Raw genomic sequence first — 24079 nt, 5'->3', positions numbered from 1 at the left:
GGAGTTACATGACAGGGGAAATTGCCTCTAAAACTCCATTCTCTGCTATGAATTATCAAAAAGTTTTTAAACACAGATTTGATCAGTACATTTTAAATCATATGAGATCCAAGACTATTTCCTTTTTCAGTCTGAGCAAGTATCAGCGCAAGTCACCTATTTCGTATTTGAAAACAGACCACTTCATCTAAACAAAGAAAGTGACAAACTCAATAGTTTTGTTCTGTAGCGCTGAACTTCAAGCATTTTAAAATCTAAACTCCTTGAGGGACCTAGAAAGTAGATGACTAATCCTAAAAATCACAAAGATAAGTTCTCGCTATTTTTTCAGTAACTGAATTAGAAACCAGGCTAAGGTCATCTTGTCTAGACCAACAGGAGAGCCCAGCCTCTCTTGTTTATCCAGAAGATCTGTTTTCTGGAGATAGCACTAAGAAAAAGTGCTTACACAAGGATAGATTTCTCTTGCAGCTTCAGATGTGTTCCCCTTGCAAAGTGATTATGATTTGTCTGATTTCCTTAAATAGGATCCTCAAAGTCTTTTTATACATTAGAATAAATTCCAGGAGTTTCTGCTAGCAGTAAAATTAAACATGGAGTAAAGTTAACGTCATGACTTCCACACAACACTGCTTGAGAAAAGTACTCAGCAAGCTTTTACTACCGAGGAAGTGTTATAATTAAGTGGTAACGCAACGGTTTGCATTCTGCTGAGATTTACATACAGCTTCCATTAATACTTATTATACCCTGCTGTGAAAATGCTACTGGAAGACAGGAAACATTGGAAAATTTGTTCAAAAGCTCAATGCCTAGCTAGTTAAAGGAAAAAGGGAGAACACAGAAGTTCACACAGAACTACAAGAGCTGAACCACTTGACCAGCTACACTCCACTCCCAATGGACAGAGAGTGGGTCAGAGAACTGCATAATCTAATTGTGCTGAGCTTCTGATAGGCTTAGAATCAATTCTATTTAGTAAAAGGCGTAAGGCCCAAGGGATAACTTCAATGAATTATGATCATTTGTCCAAAGACTTGATACACTTTGAAGTACAGTACACTACAATTTCCACAGCATTTTTCCCCCCAGTAAAGACTGACAATTGAGTTAAACAAAGCAGCTTAATGTCTATTAGCGATGGGCCTGAGTTGGATCTGCTTGTGGTTTTTCCAAGCTTACTCTTAAGTGCCAGTAATAGATTAGAAACAACCATTGCAATTTAGAACTCTGCCTCCTATTTGCTCCCTAGGCCTGGAGTGTTATAGAGGAAGGACTGTATCCATGGGGTCATTTTGGAGTAAAGGGGCAATTCTGGAGTACAGCTGGAAATGCCAGTCTGATGAGTCCCCTATCCACTACAACATTCAGTCAATTTAAGGTAATAAAATTGTTTTATCTGAGTGCAAAAGGGATGACAGTTGCTTGAAAATCCTGTAAAGGAGCACTGAAAAACAAACAGTTTATAGGGTATTTTAATAGGAACAGCTTGGGCTTGCAGGATGGTGCTCTTCGTTGAAACAGGTACCAAATCTTTGAGATTTCAACCAAAGATTCAGATGACCTTTCGGTGCAATATCACCATATGCGTCCTCTAGAAACCTATGTCTAGAAACCTAACGACTGTTTTGTCATGCCAGATTTTCATATTTTTATTTTTGATTCTGAGTAGGTTGTCCATCTATTTATTATGGCGCTGTGGGTATAAACAACACACAAAGGAACTTAGACTAGCCACTTGCAAACACTATTTGTTTCATTAGAGCCTATTAGTTTTCAGAGACTTTAAAATATTTCCAACAGGTTTTAACCTCAATAGGTTCTATGTGGATCGGGCTTTGGAGCTGTGCTCCAGCTCCGCTTCAGTTCCAGGCAAAAACCTGCAGCTCCACTGCTCCGGAGTGGCTCTGCAGTCCAGCTCCGGGGTCCGCTCCAAAGCCCTGGGATCTACATTTTTCTTTCTACTCTAAGGGCATAATAAACCTGCGTGTGTTATCAGCACACTTTTGTACGTGACCAGGACATACACTTTATAGCCTCATCGGAAAAGAGGCTCAACAGCTTTCCTCTGTGTTGCCTTCATTGAATCTTTGGACTCTCCTGGAGGGTCAGTCACCAACACTGAGGTGCTCAAGTGGGCTAGTATACCTAGCATGCAAACATTCCTCAGAGATGCATCCGCTGGCTTGGTGTGTGCCAAATGAATGATAGGTGCATCCCAAAGGACATTCTCTATGGTGAACTGGTATCTGGAAAAAGACCCAAAGGATGCCCAAAATTGCGTTTCAAGAATGTGGGCAAACGAGACCCCCAAAAAAGGGGATGTGGACAACTGAGAAGATCACACTCAGGATTGCAGCCTTTGGAAACAAGAACTTAAAGGCCTCTGGAGTTATGAGAGGAAGCCGTCCAGCTTAGCAAAGAGAAGAGAGCTCGCAGAAGGCAGAGCCCAAAGGGTCAACACATCACCTTTAAATGTGACAGGTATGGCAGAGATGGTCTCTCGAGTGGGTTTCTTCAGCCACAACCATGGCTGCCATAAAAACAACTGAGTAAATTCCTTACCTCTCGGGGTGCATACCCATGGTCTCTCAAGACTGAAGGATACCTACTACACTACTACAGATAACAGCATAAAACCTTAGCAAAAGGGGCTTCAGAGAGATAAACAGGGAAGACTGAGTAATTACACACATAGTACAGCAGGGGTTCTCAAACTGGGGGTCGGGACCCCTCGCGAGGTTATTACATGGGGGAGTCACAAGCTGTCAGCCTCCACACCAAATCCCACTTTGTCTCCAGCATTTATAATGGTGTTAAATATATTTAAAAGTGTTTTTAATTTATAAGGTGTGGGGCGGGGGGTTGCACTCAGAGGCTTGCTATGTGAAACGGGTCACCAGTACAAAAGTTTGAGAACCAACGGGAGTTAGACTTTTCTATTCATATGTTAAAACTGAAGAAATAAAAAACGTATCCTGAGGAATCAAACACAAAAGGAAGAAGAGAGGCATTGAAATGAGACTCAAATTCATTTTGACCAGCCTTACACAGAAATTCAGATATTTGTCCAAACTAAACCATGTACTACTTATAGACTGCAGCCAAGAAAAGTTTTATAAATATTTTAGACTAAGCTCCTTAGGCAGTGACTGTCTCTTCCTTTGATTTGTACAGCACCAAATAGTTTTAGCACTTAATTAAAATAAATTTAAAAAGCACTTGTGCCAACTACCTTCTTCATAGAAAATTTACAAATAGGGCCAAGTGTCCCAAACCCAACGTCTTCCAGTCTTCACAACTCCCACCTAACTACTTATCCCTCATGAAAAGCCCAAGAGAACAAGTGGACCTTGTATGACCTTAAGTCACAAAGTCTAGGTTCTAAGGAAACAAATTCTGCACTAAAGAACTCCTCCCTGAAAATACCCTAGCCTAGCCCCTCATGGTTGATCTAAGGAATTTTCAACTTGACCACCTCAGTTGATCAACTGTTACAATATCACATGGGAAAGAGGCATCTCCAAGGTAACCAGGAGCCAATCCATGTATAGCTTTGTAGGTTTAGTCCCGTAAACAACGTTACAGGACTGTTAGGTTACAGTACAGCCATAATCAGCCCTCTTAAATGGAAGTATTATGAATCTATCTAAAAAGACTTCATTGCAAACCATAACAGCAGCTTATATATTTTACATGCAATTTTTAATTCTCCCAAAGGATACTTTTAAAATTAAGCTATATATCAAGCACAGACTGCAATATATGATACAGCAACAAAAATGTAACTTTGGAAGCAAGTTATAACAGTGAGTGCTCTGCAATCAAATCAATGTCAGTTTGTGCCAAAGTGAAACAGCATGAATGAATGATGACTCCTATTTTACAAAACGTTTTCCTCCCAATGCGGGGGAAAAGAGCAAAAAATCATTATCTTCCACGGCAGATATTCAAAAAAATATTCAAGCCACTGAACTACTTGACTTTTTCCATTTCAGATATTCCCACCATAAGGTTTTCAATCCAAAATTTGACATGCCCGTATTTTGTGTTAAAATGGAATTCAAAGCTCTCAATTTTTTTTATTTTTTTTTAAATAAAGCCTACATACAAGGAGCTAACTGAAAATCAGATCAGCAATTTGGAGCAACCATGAATTTGTGTATGCAATTCGCAATGCAGGTTCAAGATCACCTCCCCCGTACAAATGACCTTGAAACTTTGGCCACATTTAGCAAACAAACAAGAGATTATAAGCAATAATGGAGTTAGGAATCTTTTGAATAGGCAAGAGCAGAAGATATCAACAAAGGACTGAATTAGTGCAGACAGCAGATGTTCACTATTCTGCAATAGTTTGCATTACTGAGTTTTCACATATTTGTAATGAACTGATTGATTTGTGATGGAGATTCAGAACTGTTCACACGTACAGCACTTTGTATTGGCCACTACTGCTCATATGAAAGCATCAATTGGTAACCCTAAGCCTCTGAGGGTATGTCTACAGTGCAATCAAAATCCCACAGCTGGCTCATGCCAGCTGACTCTGGCTTGCAGGGCTCAGTCTAAGGGGCTGTTTATTTGCAGTGTAGACATCTGGGCTCAGGTTGGAGCCTGGGCTCTAAGACCCAGTGAGGTGGGAGGGTCCCAGAGCCTGGGCTGCAGCCAGAGTCTGGTTATCTACACAGCAATTAAACACCTCTTAGTCCGAGCCCCTAGTTGCAGGTGTCTAATTGCAGCGTAGACATATTCAGTCCTAGCTTCTAGCAGTCAGGGTAACGGATCACATGATGGTTTGCCCAGTTCTGTTCATTGCCTCTGAAGCATTCGGCACTGGCCACTGTTGGAAGACAGGATACTGGGTTAGATGGACCATTGGTCTGACCTCATATGGTCATTTTTATGTTCTTATGCCAAAGCTCATTTTTAATAGTATAGCGTTTGATCAACAGATGACAAGATATTCAACTTTTAATAAAACCATCACTGATTAAAACTACTGCTGGAAACAATGTGACAAATATGCCAGAAAGGTAGCAGCAGCACTTGCTTAAAAGAATCATATGCAATGAGCAGGGATTGCTAGATAAGGAGGGCTGGGCAGCCTCTGCAGTTTTTTAAGGAACAAGATTTTTTTTAAACTTAAATCCTCTCCTTCTAAGAAAGGTTGTAGCACTAGTGTTTTCCCATCAAAAGCAGCTTTTGCATTATGGATTCAATACAGTATCATCTGTAAGTCTATTTTTTCTAGTTATGAAAAGGGCTGAAGTAATGCATAATCTAGATAGAAATATCCATCACTGTTTCCAGACATGACTAGTTAAAACAATGAATACCTTGCCACATAAATTCATTTTATAATCAAAGTATGATTATTTTAAAAGTTAATGCCTAAGCTGTATTTTCTATTCCTGCCACTGCCAGTGGGAAAGGGGAGTATATGATAGATGGAGAAGAGGAATTTTTGGACAGAGAAATCCCTCTAGATTCACTGAAAACATTTGGTCTAGTCATGAAACATTTAGTGCAGTTGAAGAAAGTAGTGTTTTAATGGAAGCTTCCTTTTGCCCTATTCAAAAAAACTGTAGATATTCAAGTGAATTCTTGAGAAACAACCTTAATTAATTGCATAAGGCTCTGGGTCAGAAAAAGTACATTTAAAAAAATCAGAGTGAATGTTATTTTAACACATATGCTTTTGACGATTCAATTTAATTTAAGAATACTAAAAGACCTGTAAATGTGCAAGATGGATTTTTTATTCTAGTAGGGGTTTTTGCCCCTACCACCAAACTGGATTTTGATACTTCAGCTATCAGCCCAGAATATCCATTCAAGCCATGTGATGGGGAAGAACCAACAAAATAAGACTTCTTTGGGGCCTCATGTATTTTTCTGTCTCTGGAACCTTGAATGCTATTTTCCAAGCAATTTCATAAACACAAGTGAATTAAAACTCGGAGCGTCATATCAGAGGCAGAAAACTTAAGTGGTAAACAAGCTCAAAGACATCTCACACAATGTCAGGGTGTGTCCCTATATTACTATAGCAGAAACTCCGAGTAACAATGTAATTAAAAAATCTTGTCTGTACAATCAGCTCTACAAATGCATCATTGGTATGGTTTTTCACCGTTTGAGATGGCTCTTCAGAGCTCCTCTAAGGCCAGGTCTACACTACAGATCTATGTCGGTATAACTACATTGCTCAGAGGTGTGAAAAATCCACACCCCAAGTGATGTAGTTACATCAACCTAACCTCCCATATAAATAGCACCATGTCAATGGGAGAGTTTCTCCCATCAACACAGCTATGGACTCTCAGGGAGGTGGATGAACTACGCCTTACTTCTATCGGTGTAGTAGTAGTAGTGTCTTCACTAAAGCGCTAGAGCAGTGCTACTGCACAACCATATATGAAGACAAACCCTAAGTAATGAAGTGGAGCCAGTTATCTAGCCTGCTACTGTCCTTGGGGTGTCCAAGTGTACAAAAAACATACTTTCCTTCTTTCCTATATTCCCACGCCTTTGATTAGCTCAACTTCCACAAAGTCAGGAATGCCATAAAAAAGTGTCAACAAGAAGTTGCTAATAAATGCCATCGAATATCAGTGTTCAGAGAGACAGAAAGCAAACTGAATGTACCAGGTATTGGTAGACACCAATGTGTTCATAAGACAAACGACACCTGCATGAAGGACTATAATGCATCAGACACTCTGGTCATTGCAAAGAAGAGCATGTTTACAATGATCAATAAGCAATAAATCACTTGGCCTCTAACAGTTCCTTTTATATATCATTTGCAGTGAAATAAATGGATGGTTTCACTATACAACGAGCAGATCCATTAACATTCTTCTGCATGCCATGAAGTTGCCAGTGCATCAGAAAGGAATATGTAATACAGCTTGAAGTTTTAATTAATAAAAGTACTCTTAAAACTTGAAATTTATCATTCTATCACTGCAGAAGAAACTGCACTGGGTTGTGAGTGACATGTCACTATGTTAGGATGCCAACAGTAGCTTTTGTGGCGAGACTAGGACTGAATGGGCTATGGGGCCTCAATTCATCCCTCACGTCATACTAATGAGTCAATGTGGCTGGACCTTACACTACCCATGATGTACCTAGCCTAAATAACTAGAGGATTCCAGCCTGCAGATGCTCTCAGGTTTTACCAGAACTAAAATACAATATTCTGATTTAGCTTCTTCTGAAAACAAGAAACTTTTCTCCGTTCGCATTATTATTTGCAGATGTTTCAGTAAGAGTTAAGTTCAGAGCTCGGTATATCATCGAATCAAAATTAATATGTCTAGACAAAGGGGAGTGGAATCCACAGTGGCATTTCATCAACAATTCTACAGGAGGAAGCTACTACTAATCTTTAAAATGCTTTTCCTTCTCTTCTTCCCTGCTAGTAAAATTACAACTGTTCTTTTGTTTGTTTTGACTTAAAGATCCCAGAAATTAGGGAGATACTAAATACAACAGATCCAAGACTACACTGCTACAAAGGGATACTGACTTAGCCGGGGTAGAATGCTTTGTTTTTAAAGCATGTCAAGATGTTCTCAGTATAAAAGCTCAGCAAAAAACTGTTACATTCCTATTGAAGGACGAAAAAGGACTCACTTTAGGTTACATTATATTGCAGAAAGGAACTGACCTGGACAATGGCCATTAAAAGCTTTGGACCAGAACTAGCTTACAGACAAGCACAATTACAACAACTCCTATCAGGTACACATAAATGGAGATGATGGCTTCTAAAACTAACAGAATATTATTAATATTGCCCTGTGGAAATAGTCTCGTATAAATATGCATGCTTTAAAGTAATTTAAATGAGGAAACCAAGATCGCACAATTAATTGCTTTGAGGATACATCTCTGTTAATTACAGTTCTGATACCAACTGCATTTCCAATGCATTGCAGGGAATTTTTATGAGACACAACAGATGTGGGTACATTTGTTAAATTAGTTAAAGCAAATATATTTTACAGTAATTTTTCCTTCAACTGTTTACCAGATTTCCCTTGATTACTTCGTGCATTATCTGAACAAATGAAAATCCAGTATATGAATGTGTCTTTCTACAGCTCACTCATCTATCTTTTTTTGTGAATCTTTCAATTTATGCAGCTTCCTGGTCCAAGTTACAGTCCCCGGGGTCAGCCTGACAAAAGCAGAGGAAACATGGCTTAAAGAATGGAGCACTTTACTGGGGCTCAGAGTCATGGAAGCAAATTCCAGCTCTGTCACTGACTTGCTGTGTGATTTTGGGCACGTCTCTTCACTTCTGTGCCTCCATTTCTCCTTCCACCCTTTATCTCATCAATTTAGACTGTGAACTCTGAGGCAGGTATTGTTGCTTATTTTGTGTTCGTACAGTATCTAGCACAGCGGAGCCCTGATTTTTGTTAGGGCCTGTAGGTGCTACTGGAATACAAAATAACCACCTAGTCTAAGCAGGCTAGATGGAGGGTCTGACCCTTTTTCAGCCATGTGGAAGTCAAGCTGTATCTTGGAATCTTTCCACCTCAATGGTGATCAGCGTCTTCTCATGTTACTTCTAGAACTTCCGAAGAGTCCTAATAATTGCGATGCATGAAACCCCCAAGAGACATACAGAAATGAAACATGACAACCTGAAGTAGAGGAGACAGAATCTATGCTGGGCTTGCTGAGTCCAAAAATTAAATGGGCAAAAATTAATTCTTATCTTCTATAACTGACACATAAAAGGGTTTTATTAGCAGTTAATTGCAAAACACTTCTCAGATGGAACTAGATAGAGAACATTTAGCATGGAGAATATTTTCTCCATAGGAGCGCTACGTGGCTAAAAGTTGTGTCTGTGCAATGAAAACCTGAGTATAGTGAATGTGTGAGCTAGGGATGTAAATATCAGTTAAAAAGTTAACTTGTTAAACAATTAAAATTATTTCATTTAACTGGTTAACTGTTATCAGAGGTAGGTGGGGTGCGGCCGGAAAGGCCAGGGCTGGGGTGAGGCTGGCTGCCTGACTCCGTGTGGCATGGCAAGGGCTGGCGTCCATCCACCCAGCTAGGCGCAGCATGGCCAGGGTCTGGCCGACCGGCACAGTGTAGCCTTGTTAGCACGGCTGGGGCTGGGGCCGCTCCAGCCTGGTCGGGGCTGCTGAGGTTAACAGTTAACTTTGGTTAACCAGTTAACCTTTTACATCCCTAGTGTGAGCAAATGCTGTGTACAGTAGCAGCTTCTTACTTGCACAAACATCTCCACAGGAGGCCAAAGGGACGATTATTAAAAAGTCATCTCTGCCGCCTCGCACCACGCATTTATGCTCCTGAGTGATCTACAGCAGTTTTATAACTGACTTGGTTTATGAAAGGAATGAAACACACACACACTTTACAGGAAACCTTGGAGAGTATCAAGGAAGACACTCATTATTAGGCTCAAGAGGTGGGGCATGGAAGACAACAGGCAGACAACGGCTTTCAGTAATTGCAGGGAAGGGAAAGGGCTTATTCACCAACATCTAGGCATGAACCAAATCAGACTGTTCCCAAAGAAGGTGGATTATTTGAAAGGAAGAGCCATGAATTTTGTTTCTAAATGGCTGTCTCCTTGCCCCGCCATAGTGCTAAAACTTGACAATACAGGAATTCCTGCTAATTTAAGAGAATTTAGAGGATTTTAATGACGGCTAACAGGCAATGAGTAACGCTCTCCTGGGACCCCATGAACAAAAAAGCATACCCATTTTCATCAACTGGATTTCTGCCAGGTATTCACTGGCAGCTCTGGAAGCTAGAAGCAGCATAAATAGCTAAATACATCTGGGCTACTAACATAACTCTTAAGAGATGCAGCCCTAACAGGCCTCCAAAAGCACAGATATTGTGCAGGTGGCTTCAAAAACAAACCAACCCAAAATGCTCATTTGAGACTTTAAGGCATCAAGGGTTGACCCTAGTGCTAATAAATACATTCTGAGAGATAGACAAGTAATTGTAAGTACTGAGACAATCTGCTTCTATCCTAACTTTTTGTAGCAGAAGTGACATAGCTACAGGTGCCTGTAGGGAAACATAAGATGATATCCAAATGCTTTTGCAATAGTGTCCAATCCTAAATTATTGGTGACATTTGCCTCACTTCCAAGAAATTACCTAGAATTTGTGGCCAACCTTTTGATTAGTGAGACAAAGTAGTAACATTTTTTTAAGCAAAAGCTCAGCATTGCTATATAGAGGCATTCATAATTAGACAGAAAAATCACATTATGGCAAAAGGATGCAGATTAACTAAAAAAAGTGTATGAGGGGAAAGTTATTCCCATCTCATTTTTACTACTTTCCCATGGAATCTGGAACAGCTTTCAGTATTGTAATGATGCCAAGAAAGCATGGATCAGGAATTTATTATTGTGTTAACATAAAAAGACAGGTTTTCAATGATTTAAAAGTTAGATTTTTTAAGTCAGTAGGTCCGGATAACTCTCGGACGCAAGAGTTAAGAGCTGGCTGAGGAGTTCGCTGGACTGTTATTGTGTATTTTCAGTAAGTCTTGGAGCACTGGGGAAGTTCCAGAAGACTGGAACAAAGCTAATATTGTCCCAGTTTTAAAAAAAAGAGTAAACGGGATGACTTGGGTAATTATAGGCCTGTCAGCTTGACACTAATACTGGACAAGACAATGGAGCAGCTGATACAGGACTCGATTAATAAAGAACTAAAGGAGGATAATGTATTCAATGCACATCAACAAATAGATCCCATCAAACTAAACTGTTTTTTTTATGATTACAAGTTTGGATGATAAAGGTAATAATGTTAATGTAATATACTTAGACTTCTGTAAGGCATTTGACTTGGTACCCTGTGAATTTTGGTAAAAATTAAAATGTTATAAAATTAATATGGTACACATTAAAGAGATTAAAAACTGGCTAACTAATCTGTCTCAAAAATGTAACTGTAAACAGGGAATTGTTATCAAGTAGGTTTGTTTCCAGTGGTGTCCTATAGGGATTGGTTCTTAGTCCCACACTATTTAACATTTTTATCAATGACTTGAGAAAAAAGGCTTAAAATTATCACTGATAAAGTTGGACACAAAAACTGGAGGAGTCATAAATAATGAAGAGGACAAGTCATTGATTCAGAGTGATCTGATCACCTGATAAACTAGGAGCAAGCAAACAATATGCATTTTAATATGGCTAGGAACAAAGAATACAGGAAATTCTTACAGGATTAGGGACTCCATCCTGGGAAGCAGACACCCTGGAAAAGATTTGGATGGAGGATTATCAACTGAACATGAGCTCCTAGTGTGATATTGTGGCTAAAAGAGCTAATGCAACCCTAGGATGCATGAACAGGGGAATCTCGATTAAGAGTAGAGAGTTTATTTTAACTCATATTTGGCATGGGTGCAACCACTGCTGGAATACTGTGTCCAGTTCTGTGCCAACAGTTGAAGGATGTTGATAAACTAGGGAGGGTTCAGAGAAGGGACACGAGAATGATGGGTGCCTTATAGGCACTCAATCTATTTAGTTTAACAAAGAAAAGGTTACAGGGTGATTTGATTACAGTCTACAAGTACCTACACGAGGAACAAATATTTAATAATCGGCTCTTCAATCTAGCCACGATCCAATTGCTGGGAGTTGAAGCTAGACAAATTCTGACTGGAAATAAGGCATACATTTTTAACAAGGAGAGTAAATTGTTCCAGTGGTGAATTACGAAGGGTTGTGATAGATTCCCAATCACCTACAATTTTAAAATCAAGATTGGATGTTTTCCTCAAAGATATGCTCTAGAGTCTAGGAATTATTTTGGGGAAGTTCTATGGCCTGTCATACATCGGAGGTCAGATAATGATGTCAATGGTCCCTCCTGGCCTTAGAATCTATGAAACGATTCCCAGTAGATCTACAATATACACTGAATAGTCATAGAAGATTCTATCAAAGTGCCCATTGTGATAGATTTGGTCAGATAGTTGCCATTCTAACTTCATTTTAACCTCTTCAAACTTCTCCCACTTCAGTCACAAATGAGATGAAAACCTTGGTCTACTTAGATTAAAAAAAAACAGAACTAACAAAAAACCCACTCTCTTTAAAACCAAAAGTAAAGAAAAAAGTTATTCTGGTTTTTAAAAGAGAAGAACAAGTTTCAAAACTTCTTTTTGGTTTTGGTCTTAAAAGGACATTCACTGAAACGTGTGAGGAAAACATTAGTACCAACATGCAATGACCATGGAAGTAGTGATGGACACTTAAAAATTACAAGGCTAGAAATACAGACGCTTTTTGATATCCCAGACCACTATCATGGCACAAGTAGAGTGGTAAATGGCACATTTTGATGACTGGTGACTGGAGTTCGCATCCTTTTTAAAGCACTTTTTTGTTTTTTTAAGTTTTTCAGTTCCTTGGTTGACAGGAATGCCTTCATTTTTTTGTACAGTGCCTTGCACATTATCAACACTTAACAAGTAACAGGAAGTCTGGATGAAAATAATTGAACCCTAATCCAACATCACATCGCTGTGGTATATAAATAACTTCATATTTGCCTGCTTCAGAGGAACAGTTCTAACCAGGAAAAGGTCAAATGTTTTTCTGCAAGGGAAAGGGGAAAAAAATCTCTCTTGTAATTAAATGTTGCTTGCTTGTAAACCAAGAGTTTCCAGTTCAAAGAAGCTAGGAGGGAGAAAGCATATAGGACTTAAGGTGACAGAAATGTTAAACTAGACTGTGCTAACAAACCAAATAGTATTTCAAATCACATTTCTTGAGGCTCAGAGAAACCAATATTTATCTCCAAGCTGACTGATCTGGTCTCTACTTGGAACCATAGAAGCTAAAATAAAAAGCATGCTCCTGTACACCCCCGCTGACAAAGCACAATTAATCCAGTGCTGGGTTCAGATTAGGTTGAATGCGCTTGCCGTTACTAGTGAAAGTACTCTTACTTCAAGCAGTTTATGACATTGGGGCATTCAATTACTAAGCAGTTTAACAGATGAATTTTGCCCTAAGCCCATCATTAGGTTAGTCTATTAAATTTTTTTAACCAAACAGGAGAGGTATTCAGCCTTAGGTCTTTGACTGGATTACATAACACGTTACTGTTACTAACCCTCACTTAAAGGCTGCAGGAAATACCCTTATGTCTATCAAACATTAATGTTTGCTTCTTTCAAGTACTTATCCTACATAAAAAGAAAATTAACTGGAGAGAGTCAGCTCAGTTATAGAATTAAAATGCAAGACTGTGGCACATTCATGCACAGAGGGAAAACAGAGCTAAGGAAGTGTACACTGCTTGGAAGCGAGATTTTTACAAATTAACGTATGAGTGTGACCCAAGCACATTTAAATAATGTTTGATTTATTGCTTTCAAAAGGCTTCCTTTTTGGGTTTTCAGCAAAACTGGTAATCTATGTAAACAGCAATACTTCAGTAATAACAGAAGGCAGTAAAGAAGGTCATATAACTGAATCAAAACAGCTACTCATCACAGGTCTAAAAATATTTCTTCTCTGTAAGCGACAATGTTCTGAGCCTCTGTTTGCCAGAAGCTGGGAATGGGTGACGGGTGATGATTACCTGTTCTGTTCATTCCCTCTGAAGCACCTGGCATTGGCCACTGTCAGAAGACACGATACCAGGCTAGCTGGACCATTGGTCTGACCCAATATGGCTGTTCTATGCCACAGAACTTTCCCCTTTACCTTGTGCCTTCTATACTGCACACTTCCCTCACTGTGTGCATACTCCCACTGAACTAGATGTAAACTGATCCATAAGAGGACACCCCATTCTATGGTAATAAATTGGTGTCTTCACAGTTTTCAGTAAAGTCCCAGAATGTTTATATGAAAATATTTTAGATGGATTTTGGTATCAACATATTAGAATTAAAACAGAAGAAAGCAATTTTTCCTCCACAACTCTTTTCAAAAGGAATGTGTATCCCTTACTAAAGTGTCTAGCCTCACATCTTTGGGCAATACAAACACTCATTCAATGACAGCATGCACACATGAAGGAGGGAAGTTATGCTACATCTCAAAGTAAAAGAGGGAGAGAGTTATATTATGTCAAAGGGTGGATGATCCTTTTAAAAGGAGTTGGGCCTAACTCTGCCTGTGACTAATTAGCCACCACCCAGCTGAGGCTGTGAGGCCAGGATTCAGGTGACAGCTTGAAGATCACCTCGTTCTCATAAAAATCAACAAGTAACTCAGGTTAGTTGGAGAGCTGCAGGGAGCAGGAAGGCTCCTGTGGTAGTCCCCAGTTCAGGAGAAAAGCCTAGTTTATATAAAACTCTCAGGCAGATGGCCTGCAGAGCATAATCTGCAAAGAACAGGCTAGGAAGGAAAAGGGAACAGAGAGGCTCGCCCTGACTCCCAGGCAAATGGCCTACAGAGTTCTGCCTCTCGGGAGCACTAGGGCTCAGGGATTTAGACCTTGGGGGAGAGCTGAGGCTCAGGGCTTCAGCCCTACAGCTCTGCTCCTACTTTCCGCTGGGGGGAGCGTGGGGGGAAGGAGAGTGTATGATGGGGCTGAAACCGGCACTCCCCTAATAGTTAAACCCTAAGCCCCCTGCAGGTCTGAAGCCAGGAAAGGAGGCGCAGGGCTAAAGCCCCAAGCTCCGGTGTTCCCAAGAATCAGAAGCCCTGACCACAACTCCCTGTCTGGAGCCCTGACCCCCCTCACACCGCGGCTGCAGGCCCAAGCCCCGAGGCAGTGAAGGAGGCAGTGAAGGAGTCCCCACTGCTGCAGGATTACTTCCGGTTCCACAGGGTGGCCGCTTGACCAGTATGTCTGTAACTCTGGTGTTTGTATCTTTGAGGTTCTACTGTACTTTGTCCAAATAAGAAAGCTATTATAGTAAGATTAACAGAAAACCTTTAAAATGGCCACAATACATTTCAAAGTATATACTTACACATTCATAGTCTCCATCCTGTGGTACCTTCCAATCAGAGGAATTTTTTGTCTGGCCAGATGCATTCTTCCCAAAGCTATTGATCTGATTCTCCTTTTCTTTTTGTTCAAAATATTCCAGGAATGATGGTTTGGCTGGCTGCATCGTTTCATCCCTCCCTGGAAATATTTAAAAAATGGTAAAACAACAGTCACTTCTGTAAAAAATCAGAAACTAGAGCATTTATATTACAACAAACAGAATCTGTCTCAAGCAATTAGATCACTAATAATAATACTTGGTGATAACAAAGTACTATCTATTTGGAAAGCACTAGACAAAAAGCTAATCCTCACGCCATTAGTGCGACAGAAATATTATCCCTATTTGCCTCTGTTTCCTCATCTGTAAGAGAGGTTAAGAGACCACAACGCAAGTTGCATCAGAACCAGGATTAGATCTGTGCTGAGTCCATCAGACCAAACTGCTAAGTGACTGAGCCATATGTACTAGAAGCCGCATACAGACCTCAGTGTGATGCAGTAGGGACTGTCTGTGTGGAGAGTGGGAGAGCAGGGGAGGACTTTAGGGGATGGACGATGCCAGGGCCTGTAACCTGAGCTAGGTAAGGGAGGGGAAAGGTCAACACCTTTGCCCGGGAAGGGGAACAAAGGAAGGGAGTGGCAGGAGGGAAGCAGTTTGAGTTTGGGCTTGGGGCTGTGTGGGCGGAATTCAGGGTATCCTAGCTAGGATCCAAGCACCCTGAAAGCCCAGAAGGACTTGGTGGAGGGGTCCTGACTGTGCCTGCAAGCTGTGCTGTAACCGGTGTTCCTGTTGTCCAATAAACCTTCTGTTTTACTGGCTGGCTGAGAGTCACTGTGGGTCCCAGGAAGAGGGGTGCAGGGCCGGACTCCCCACACTCCGTGACAACTGGTGGCAGCGGTGGGATATACTGCACCTCGTGGACAGCGCTTCCTGCAGTAAGTGACTGGGGAGCAGTAAAACGAACGGGTGATTAACCCCTGGGAGTGTGTGCCCAGTGAGAAGGACTTTGCAGTAACAGGGTCCCCTGGGGGATTGCAGCGAGTGGTCCTAGGGGCGGTGGAGTCTGCAGCTCGACCCTGGCAGAGAGGTGGTGACCTCAAGAAGGGCTGGTGCACTAGGGGTCCCCCTGGAAACCGTGGGGAGCGGCGAGCACCCCGGCCTGTGAGTGGCCAGCAGGAAGATGTATGCCAAGCGGCGCAAGTGTGACCTGCTGGAGCTATGCAAGCAGAGGGGGTTGCACCCGGGGTGACGCACCAAGGACCAGCTGATTGCCCAGCTGGAGCAGGGAGACCGCATGAATGAACGGAGCCCTGTCTCTGAGCGAAGCAGCTGAGTAGATGCAGCGCAGGCACCAGTGTCTGTCCCGCTGGGAGTGGTCAGCCGGCGGACGAGGGCTTCCCGAGACCCCCCCTTCCTAGGCCTAGGGGAAGGGCGAGGAGGAGCCCATTGTATACCGAGGGCACCGTGACACCCCCGGCCAGCAGGGGAGCCTCACGGCGAAGCTCACCCCCCAGCAGGGGATCCTCCCGGCGACACTCAGCATCCGTGGAGCGGAGGCGGCTGGAATATGAAAGGGAGCTGAGACGGGAAGAGCTCGAGCTAAAGAGGCGAGAGCTGGAGGAGAATGCGAAACAGCGTAAACACGAGGAGAACCAGCGCCAGCGTGAGTGGGAGGAGAAGGAGAAACAGCGTAAACATGAGCTGGAGCTGGCCCGGCTGGCAAGCAGTGGGGCCCTGGCTGCGGTGAGTGAGGGGGGACCCAAGCCTACAAGGAGCTTTGAAAAGCACTTGTTGCCCTGGCGTAAGGAGGGGGAGGACATAGATACCTTCCTGACAGCCTTTGAGAATGCCTGCGAGCTGCACAGGGTTGACCCTGCAGACAGGATCGCAGTTCTCACTTCCTTACTGGACTCCACAGCCGTGGAGGTGTACAGCCGACTGAAAGGGGCGGAGGCAGGGGACTACGAACTGTTCAAACAGGCCCTGCTTCGCGAGTTTGGGCTGACTCCTGAGATGTACCGGAAAAAGTTCCGGAGCCAGCGTAAAACCCGTGGGGTCACATACCTACAACTGGTCAAGCGGGCGCAGGGGTATGCCCGCAAGTGGACAGCTGGGGCCCAAACTAAAGAGGACCTGCCTGACCTATTCACACTGGAGCACCTGTACGAGCAGTGCCCGTCCGACCTGAGGCTGTGGTTGATGGACCAGAAGCCGGAGAACCCGCAGCATGCAGGCCAGTTGGCCGACCAATTTGTGGACAGTCGGGCAGGGGATGGCAGAAAGGAGTCTCGAAGGAGCAGGCCTGCCTCAACGCAGAGAGAGAGTCATCATGGGACCTCCCAAAGGAGGCCTATGGAGAACCCCCCCCAAAAGGGGAACATCCAGCGGCAGGTCCCTCCGACCCACTCAAGGGGACCCACAAGATATGGGCTGCTATCGCTGTGGCCAACGAGGTCACATACGGGCCCAGTGCCCCAAGCTCAGGGACAGACCAAGCAGACCCAACCCGCAGAGGGTGGACTGGGTAAAACCCCAATCGGAGGAGGGGCTACATTCCCAGGAAAGGGGGGCTGGCAATGTACCACCTGTGGATGCTCCAGGCTCCGGGTTTTTGGTTTACCGGGTGGGTGCGGGGCTGCCCCTCCGGAAGGAGTGCATTGTTTCCCTGGAAGTGGATGGGAGGAAAGTCACTGGGTACTAGGACACGGGCGCAGAGGTGACGCTGGCCCGGCCCGAGGTGGTGGCCTCAGATCGGATGGTGCCCGACACCTACCTGACTCTGATGGGCGTGGGCGGGACCCCATTCAAGGTACCCGTGGCAAGGGTAGACCTGAAATGGGGGGCCAAGGAGGGCCCCAAGGATGTGGGGGTACACCAATATTTGCCCACTGACGTGTTAATGGGAGGGGACCTTGAGGACTGGCCTAGTAACACCCAGAGTGCCCTGGTCGTGACTCATAGTCAGACTCGGCAAAGGGCACTGCTCCCCGACAACGGAGAAGGTACTCGACCCGAGGTGCAGGACCCTAACCCAGGGAGCGGGGAATGCCCAGGGGCACGGTTCAGAGAGGCTGCGGCCTCAGACCCAGCCAGCAAGAGAGAGCCGGTCCCCACCCCTGTCCCAGCTGCTGAGTTCCAGGCCGAGTTACAGAAAGATCCCTCCTTGCAGAAGCACAGGGACCAGGCTGACCTTAGTGTGGTACAGACCATGAGGAGAGGTTGCAAGGAGAGGTTCCTGTGGGAGAAGGGGTTCCTGTACAGAGAATGGGCTCCCCCAGGGGAAGTAGAGTCATGGGGGATCAGGAGGCAGCTGGTGGTTCCCCAGAAGTTCTGTCACAAGCTGTTGTACCTGGCCCATGACATCCCTCTCGCAGGGCACCAGGGAATCCGGCGCACCAGGCAGAGGCTGCTACAGAACTTTTACTGGCCTGGGGTCTTTACCCATGTCCAATAGTACTGCCAATCCTGTGACCCCTGCCAGAGGGTGGGGAAGGCCTGGGACAAGGGGAAAGCGGCTTTGAGGCCTTTACCCATCATAGAAAAACCTTTCCAGAAGGTGGCCATGGACATAGTGGGACCTCTCAGCAAAACGACCCGGTCAGGGAAGAAATACATCCTGGTGGTGGTGGATTTTGCCACTCGCTACCCCGAGGCGGTGGCCTTGTCCTCTAGTGAAGCGCAGACAGTGGCAGATGCGCTGCTGACAATTTTCAGCCGGATGGGGTTCCCCAAGGAGGTCTTAACGGACCAGGGGTCCAACTTCATGTCGGCCCTGCTCCGGTCCTTATGGCAGAAATGTGGGGTCCAGCACAACTGGGCCTCAGCATATCACCCCCAGTCCAACGGGCTGGTAGAAAGGTTCAACGGGACACTGAAGATGATGCTAAAAACATTTATGAACCAGCACCCGCAAGATTGGGACAAGTACTTACCTCACCTGCTGTTTGCGTACAGGGAGGTACCCCAGGAATCTACCGGGTTTTCACCTTTCGAACTGTTGTATGGAAGGCGGGTGAGGGGGCCCCTAGACCTGATGAGGGACGAATGGGAGGGGAAGGCTGCTCCCGAGGGAGAGTCAGTGGTGGAGTATGTCCTGACCTTCCGGGAAAGACTGGCCGAGCTCATGGGCCTGGCCAGGGAGAATCTGGCCCGAGCCCAGAGGAGGCAGAAGGTCTGATATGACCGCACAGCACGAGCCCGTGCCTTCGCCACCGGAGATCAGGTGATGGTTCTCATCCCCGTGAGGAGAAAAACTCCAGGCCGCCTGGGAAGGGCCCTTCAAGGTTATCAAGCAACTGAATGAGGTAAACTATGTGGTGGAGCTGTCAAACCGGGCACATCACCGTCGGGTGTACCATGTGAACATGATGAAACCATACTATGACAGGGGGAATGTGGTGTTGGCCGTGTGTGGACATTGGGAGGGGCAGGGAGATGACCCCTTAGTGGATCTATTCTCTGGGACAAAAGCTGGTTCCCCCCTGGAGGCGATTCCCCTCTCTGATCAACTGACCCCGGGCCAGCACGCTGAGATCAGAGGGGTGCTGCATCTGTACCGACAGCTGTTTTCCATCCAGCCTGGACGCACTAATTTGACTGTCCACCGGGTGGAGACCGGGTCACATGCCCCTATAAGATGCTCCCCTTTTCGGGTCACTGGTAAAACTGCCCAGGATCTTGAAAGAGAGGTCAGGGACATGCTGGCTTTGGGGGTGATCCAGCCGTATTCCAGCCCTTGGGCCTCGCCAGTGGTGCTAGTCCCCAAGAAGGATGGGTCAATCCGGTTCTGTGTGGACTATCGAAAGCTTAATGCCATCACCGTATCTGATGCCTACCCTATGCCCAGGCCTGACGAGCTCCTAGACAAGCTGGGAGGTGCTCGATACCTCACCACTATGGATCTTACCAAAGGCTACTGGCAAGTGCCGCTGGACACAGATGCCAGGCTGAAATCGGCCTTTATCACCCCTCTGGGGCTCTATGAGTTTCTGACCCTGCCCTTCGGCCTCAAGGGAGCGCCGGCCATCTTCCAGCGCCTGGTGGATCAGCTACTCAGAGGGATGGAGAGTTTTGCTGTGGCGTATATTGACGACATCTGCGTCTTCAGCCAGACCTGGGAGGACCACATGTCCCAGGTTAAACAAGTCCTGGACCAACTCCGAAAGGCTGGGTTAACAGTAAAGGCTGAGAAGTGCAAGGTGGGGATGGCTGAAGTATCTTACCTGGGCCATCGGGTGGGGAGTGGCTGCCTGAAGCCGGAACCAGCCAAGGTGGAGGTGATCAGAGACTGGCCTGCTCCCCAAACCAAAAAGCAGGTCCAGGCCTTTATTGGGATGGTGGGGTACTATCGAAGGTTCGTGCCCCACTTTAGTGCCATAGCCGGCCCCATCACTGAACTGTGCAAAAAGGGGAAGCCAGACAAGGTGATCTGGACTGAGCAGTGCCAGGAGGCTTTCCGGGCGCTGAAAGAGGCTCTGGTTAGTGGCCCAGTTCTGGCAAACCCAGATTTTGACAAACCCTTTATGGTGTTCACTGATGCCTCAGAGACGGGACTGAGGGCAGTGTTAATGCAGGAGGATGAAAAGGGGGAGAGACACCCCATCGTGTACCTGAGTAAGAAGCTGCTACCCCGGGAACAAAGCTACGCGGCCATCGAGAAGGAATGCCTGGCCATGGTGTGGGCCCTTAAGAAGCTAGAGCCATATCTCTTTGGGCGACACTTCACCGTGTACACCGACCACTCTCCCCTGACCTGGCTGCACCAGATGAAAGGAGCCAACGCCAAGCTCCTGAGATGGAGCCTGCTCCTGCAGGACTATGACATGGACGTGGTCCATGTGAAGGGAAGTGCCAACCTGACAGCGGATGCGTTGTCCCGGAGAGGGGGCCCTGAACTTCCCCAGGTCACTGGGCAGAGTGACCCCGCTCAGTTCAGTCTCAAAGGGGGGAGAGATGTGATGCAGTAGGGACTGTCTGTGTGGGGAGTGGGAGAGCAGGGGAGGACTTTAGGGGATGGACGATGCCAGGGCCTGTAACCTGAGCTAGGTAAGGGAGGGGAAAGGTCAACACCTTTGCCCGGGAAGGGGAACAAAGGAAGGGAGTGGCAGGAGGGAAGCAGTTTGAGTTTGGGCTTGGGGCTGTGTGGGCAGAATTCAGGGTATCCTAGCTAGGATCCAAGCACCCTGAAAGCCCAGAAGGACTCGGTGGAGGGGTCCTGACTGTGCCTGCAAGCTGTGCTGTAACTGGTGTTCCTGTTGTCCAATAAACCTTCTGTTTTACTGGCTGGCTGAGAGTCACTGTGGGTCCCAGGAAGAGGGGTGCAGGGCCGGACTCCCCACACTCTGTGACACTCAGCCAGCTGGATGCCAGCTTATTTATTAATTACAAAATATGAAAAAAAAAAGATATAAAGTTCAACAACTAATGAGACCAGAACCAAAATTTGTTTTACAAGTGAGAACATGCTACATTTCCCATTTGACAGTAACACTACAGAAGGCCAGCTGCCACCACAGTCCAAGAAAGCCCCTGTAAGTTCCTTTGTATAAAGGTTACATATCCTGTCCTTGGCTGAAGACATGGGGAGAGACTATTAATTTTCTAAGGTATGTATAGGGCTGGGGAGAAATGGATTTTAAAATCAACACTTATTCTATCAGATTCTTTTGCTAGGAGATTTCCCTTAGTCAAATACAGGTTCTCCTACTGGGTCACACAAGTGCCTCATCTTTATGTCATAATTTTTTTCATATTTCAAAACACTAAGTACATGCCATGCACCTCAAACTCTCCATTACTAAAACCCGCTCAGTTCCATTACACATTCTTTAGAGGAATCAGAATCTAAGTAAAAGGAAAGGCAGGGAGAACACTGTGGACTTATGGAGGACATGATGCAGTAGAAGTCCAGTTTTGCCAAGGAAAAGACCAGATGGGCTGTTTCGTTAGATTGGATTAGAAATAAGGATGGTAACATGCTGCCTTCCTTCAGCCACAATTACATTTGGATTGTGGTTTAATGTAAGCTGTGTAGTGGTGCCAGAACTAGAGGTACTGCTGCATCCCTTGGCTTGAAGTATTAACAACATCTAATACATGGTTTCCACCATCAGCACCCCCACTATAAAAATTCTTACAGCACCCCAGGATCCGTGTACATTTAGGCATGAATTCACCCAACCAATCCCCAGCACCCCTGCTCATCTTATGTCAAAAGTGGAAGTGTGTGGCCATTAGGACACTGCTGCGGTTTGAAACACAGATGAGATCTGAAGTATAGATGAGATGGGATCTAGGAGGAGCCCAGCCTCTCTCAGCTGAAGGATCATTAGAATGCTATATGGGGTTATGGGTCGGGGGAAAGAGACAAAGTGAACAGACCGTAGCCTCTAGGCACCTCAGAAAAAAAAAATCCAGACAATATAAGAATTGTTAGAAGTAACAAAATATTGAAAGTTTCAATGTGGATTCGTGACAGTATAAAAGGATATCACTGTCAAATTTAAGACTTACCTGCTAGTGCAATTGGTGCAGTTTTACATATCATCTAACATATTAGATGTTGTCTAATATGTATTCAAATTTATGTCCAGCATGACAAGCTAAATTCAATGCAGATAATACTTTGTATAGAGTTTCAGCATAAGAATAAAAATATGTTTGTACAGAAGATGTATTGCTGCAGCAAGCTACATCTTAGGATCATGAAAACTGAAACTGTATTTACAAACATTCACAGCTAAATGCAATATTGCTTTCATTTATGATAAATTGCTGCATATGGTTTTTGTGCACATTACATATGAGTTAGTTCTGTAAGAGCAAGCCAATTAACCTATTCTGAATACCGTTTTCAAAAGGAAATGTTATTTCATTGTGATAAAAACAAACAGTTTTCTAAACAATGCAATAAATCTATCATGTCTAAATACATTTTTAGCCATTACAGAAGTCAAGTCTCTCATATCCATAGAAGCCAGCAACTCAGAAATTCAATTTCCCACAACAGTTACCCCAGGCCAAGTGCCTGTATAAATGGCACCAAAATTAGCCAAACATAAGCCAGGTCTAGACTGAGCAGTTAAGGTTACACCAAGTGCCATACAAGTGAATAAAGTATAACAGCCAAAACTAATAAAAAATGGGGCTTAAAATACATAAAAACCAGTCTCTTAAGTGATTTGCCAGATGTCCATAAGACAATCTTTGGCAAAGAGTTTCACATTTAGGCGATATGCAGACATAAGCTTGTCAAAGGTCTAAATTTTCCAAGAGACTGTATGCTATTAATTGGTGCTTTATTTTTGGTATCTGGAAATCCATACATGTTTAGTCACAGGATATCACTCTTTAAAGTAAAACTGACATATTATATTGTAGAACTTCATTTCCCAGATTTTATCGGATTATTAATAGATATAATGGTTTGAATTTGTGTGTCAACTTGATATTTTAAGGACATCTTGTGTGTTTACAGAAGTGTTAAATATACAGTAAAGTGAACTTCCATAAAGCAATAAGATATTTCAGCATGATCCTTGGCTTCAGATACTGAAAGAGACAAAAGGGTGGCTGTACAAATAGTATGAAAATAGCATTAGAACTCTAAGCATCACTGCAACAACTATCTTGTAGTCTTTCTTGAGCCAGCAAACAGCTGAAGGATGAAAATAAAAGCTTACACATCTGCATTGTAACAGATATTAAGACAAATTATTTTATTCTACCGCTGGCAATAGCTTCCTCTTTTTTTTTTTTTTTTTAAAAAGCCTCATTGTACAGAATCAGATCAACAAAGCCGCCTTCAGACAGACTGCATGAAGGTCAGAGTCTGGAGACGTGTTTGCAAAGTTAAGAAATACTGTGCTATTGGGGATAGTTACTGAAGTAGTATAGAAATCTAATTACCACTGTGGTGACAAAACATTTATTTAGAGAGTGAAGATACTCTATGGATACTCATTCTATGCAACTGCAAGATACTGTTAGAAGCAAGAGGCACTTTATAAATGTTATAGTCCATGAATACAGAAGAATGTTTTATGCAGTGGTATTTTGTAGAATAGGCATGAACTC

The 24079-nt window shown here is 44.1% G+C and overlaps 1 protein-coding gene across 3 annotated transcripts in view; it reads right to left on the bottom strand.

The window, feature by feature from the left end:
• STK4 (serine/threonine kinase 4) overlaps nt 1–24079 on the bottom strand; it is an 81629-nt gene that overhangs the window by 24209 nt on the left and 33341 nt on the right. For 2 of the 3 annotated variants that reach the window (XM_030533827.1, XM_030533828.1), the window contains exon 10: nt 14981–15138. In XM_030533827.1, the coding sequence (XP_030389687.1) occupies nt 14981–15138 (158 nt within the window). Of the gene's footprint in view, nt 1–12617; nt 12645–14980; nt 15139–24079 lie in introns of those variants that run through there. The other variant, XM_030533829.1, reaches the window with a different exon arrangement.

The sequence above is a fragment of the Gopherus evgoodei genome, chromosome 14 (genome assembly GCF_007399415.2).
Source record: "Gopherus evgoodei ecotype Sinaloan lineage chromosome 14, rGopEvg1_v1.p, whole genome shotgun sequence".
Lineage (NCBI taxonomy): Eukaryota > Metazoa > Chordata > Testudines > Testudinidae > Gopherus > Gopherus evgoodei.
The sequence above is the reverse complement of the archived record's forward strand: the minus strand, read 5'-3'. Positions and strand labels throughout refer to the sequence as shown.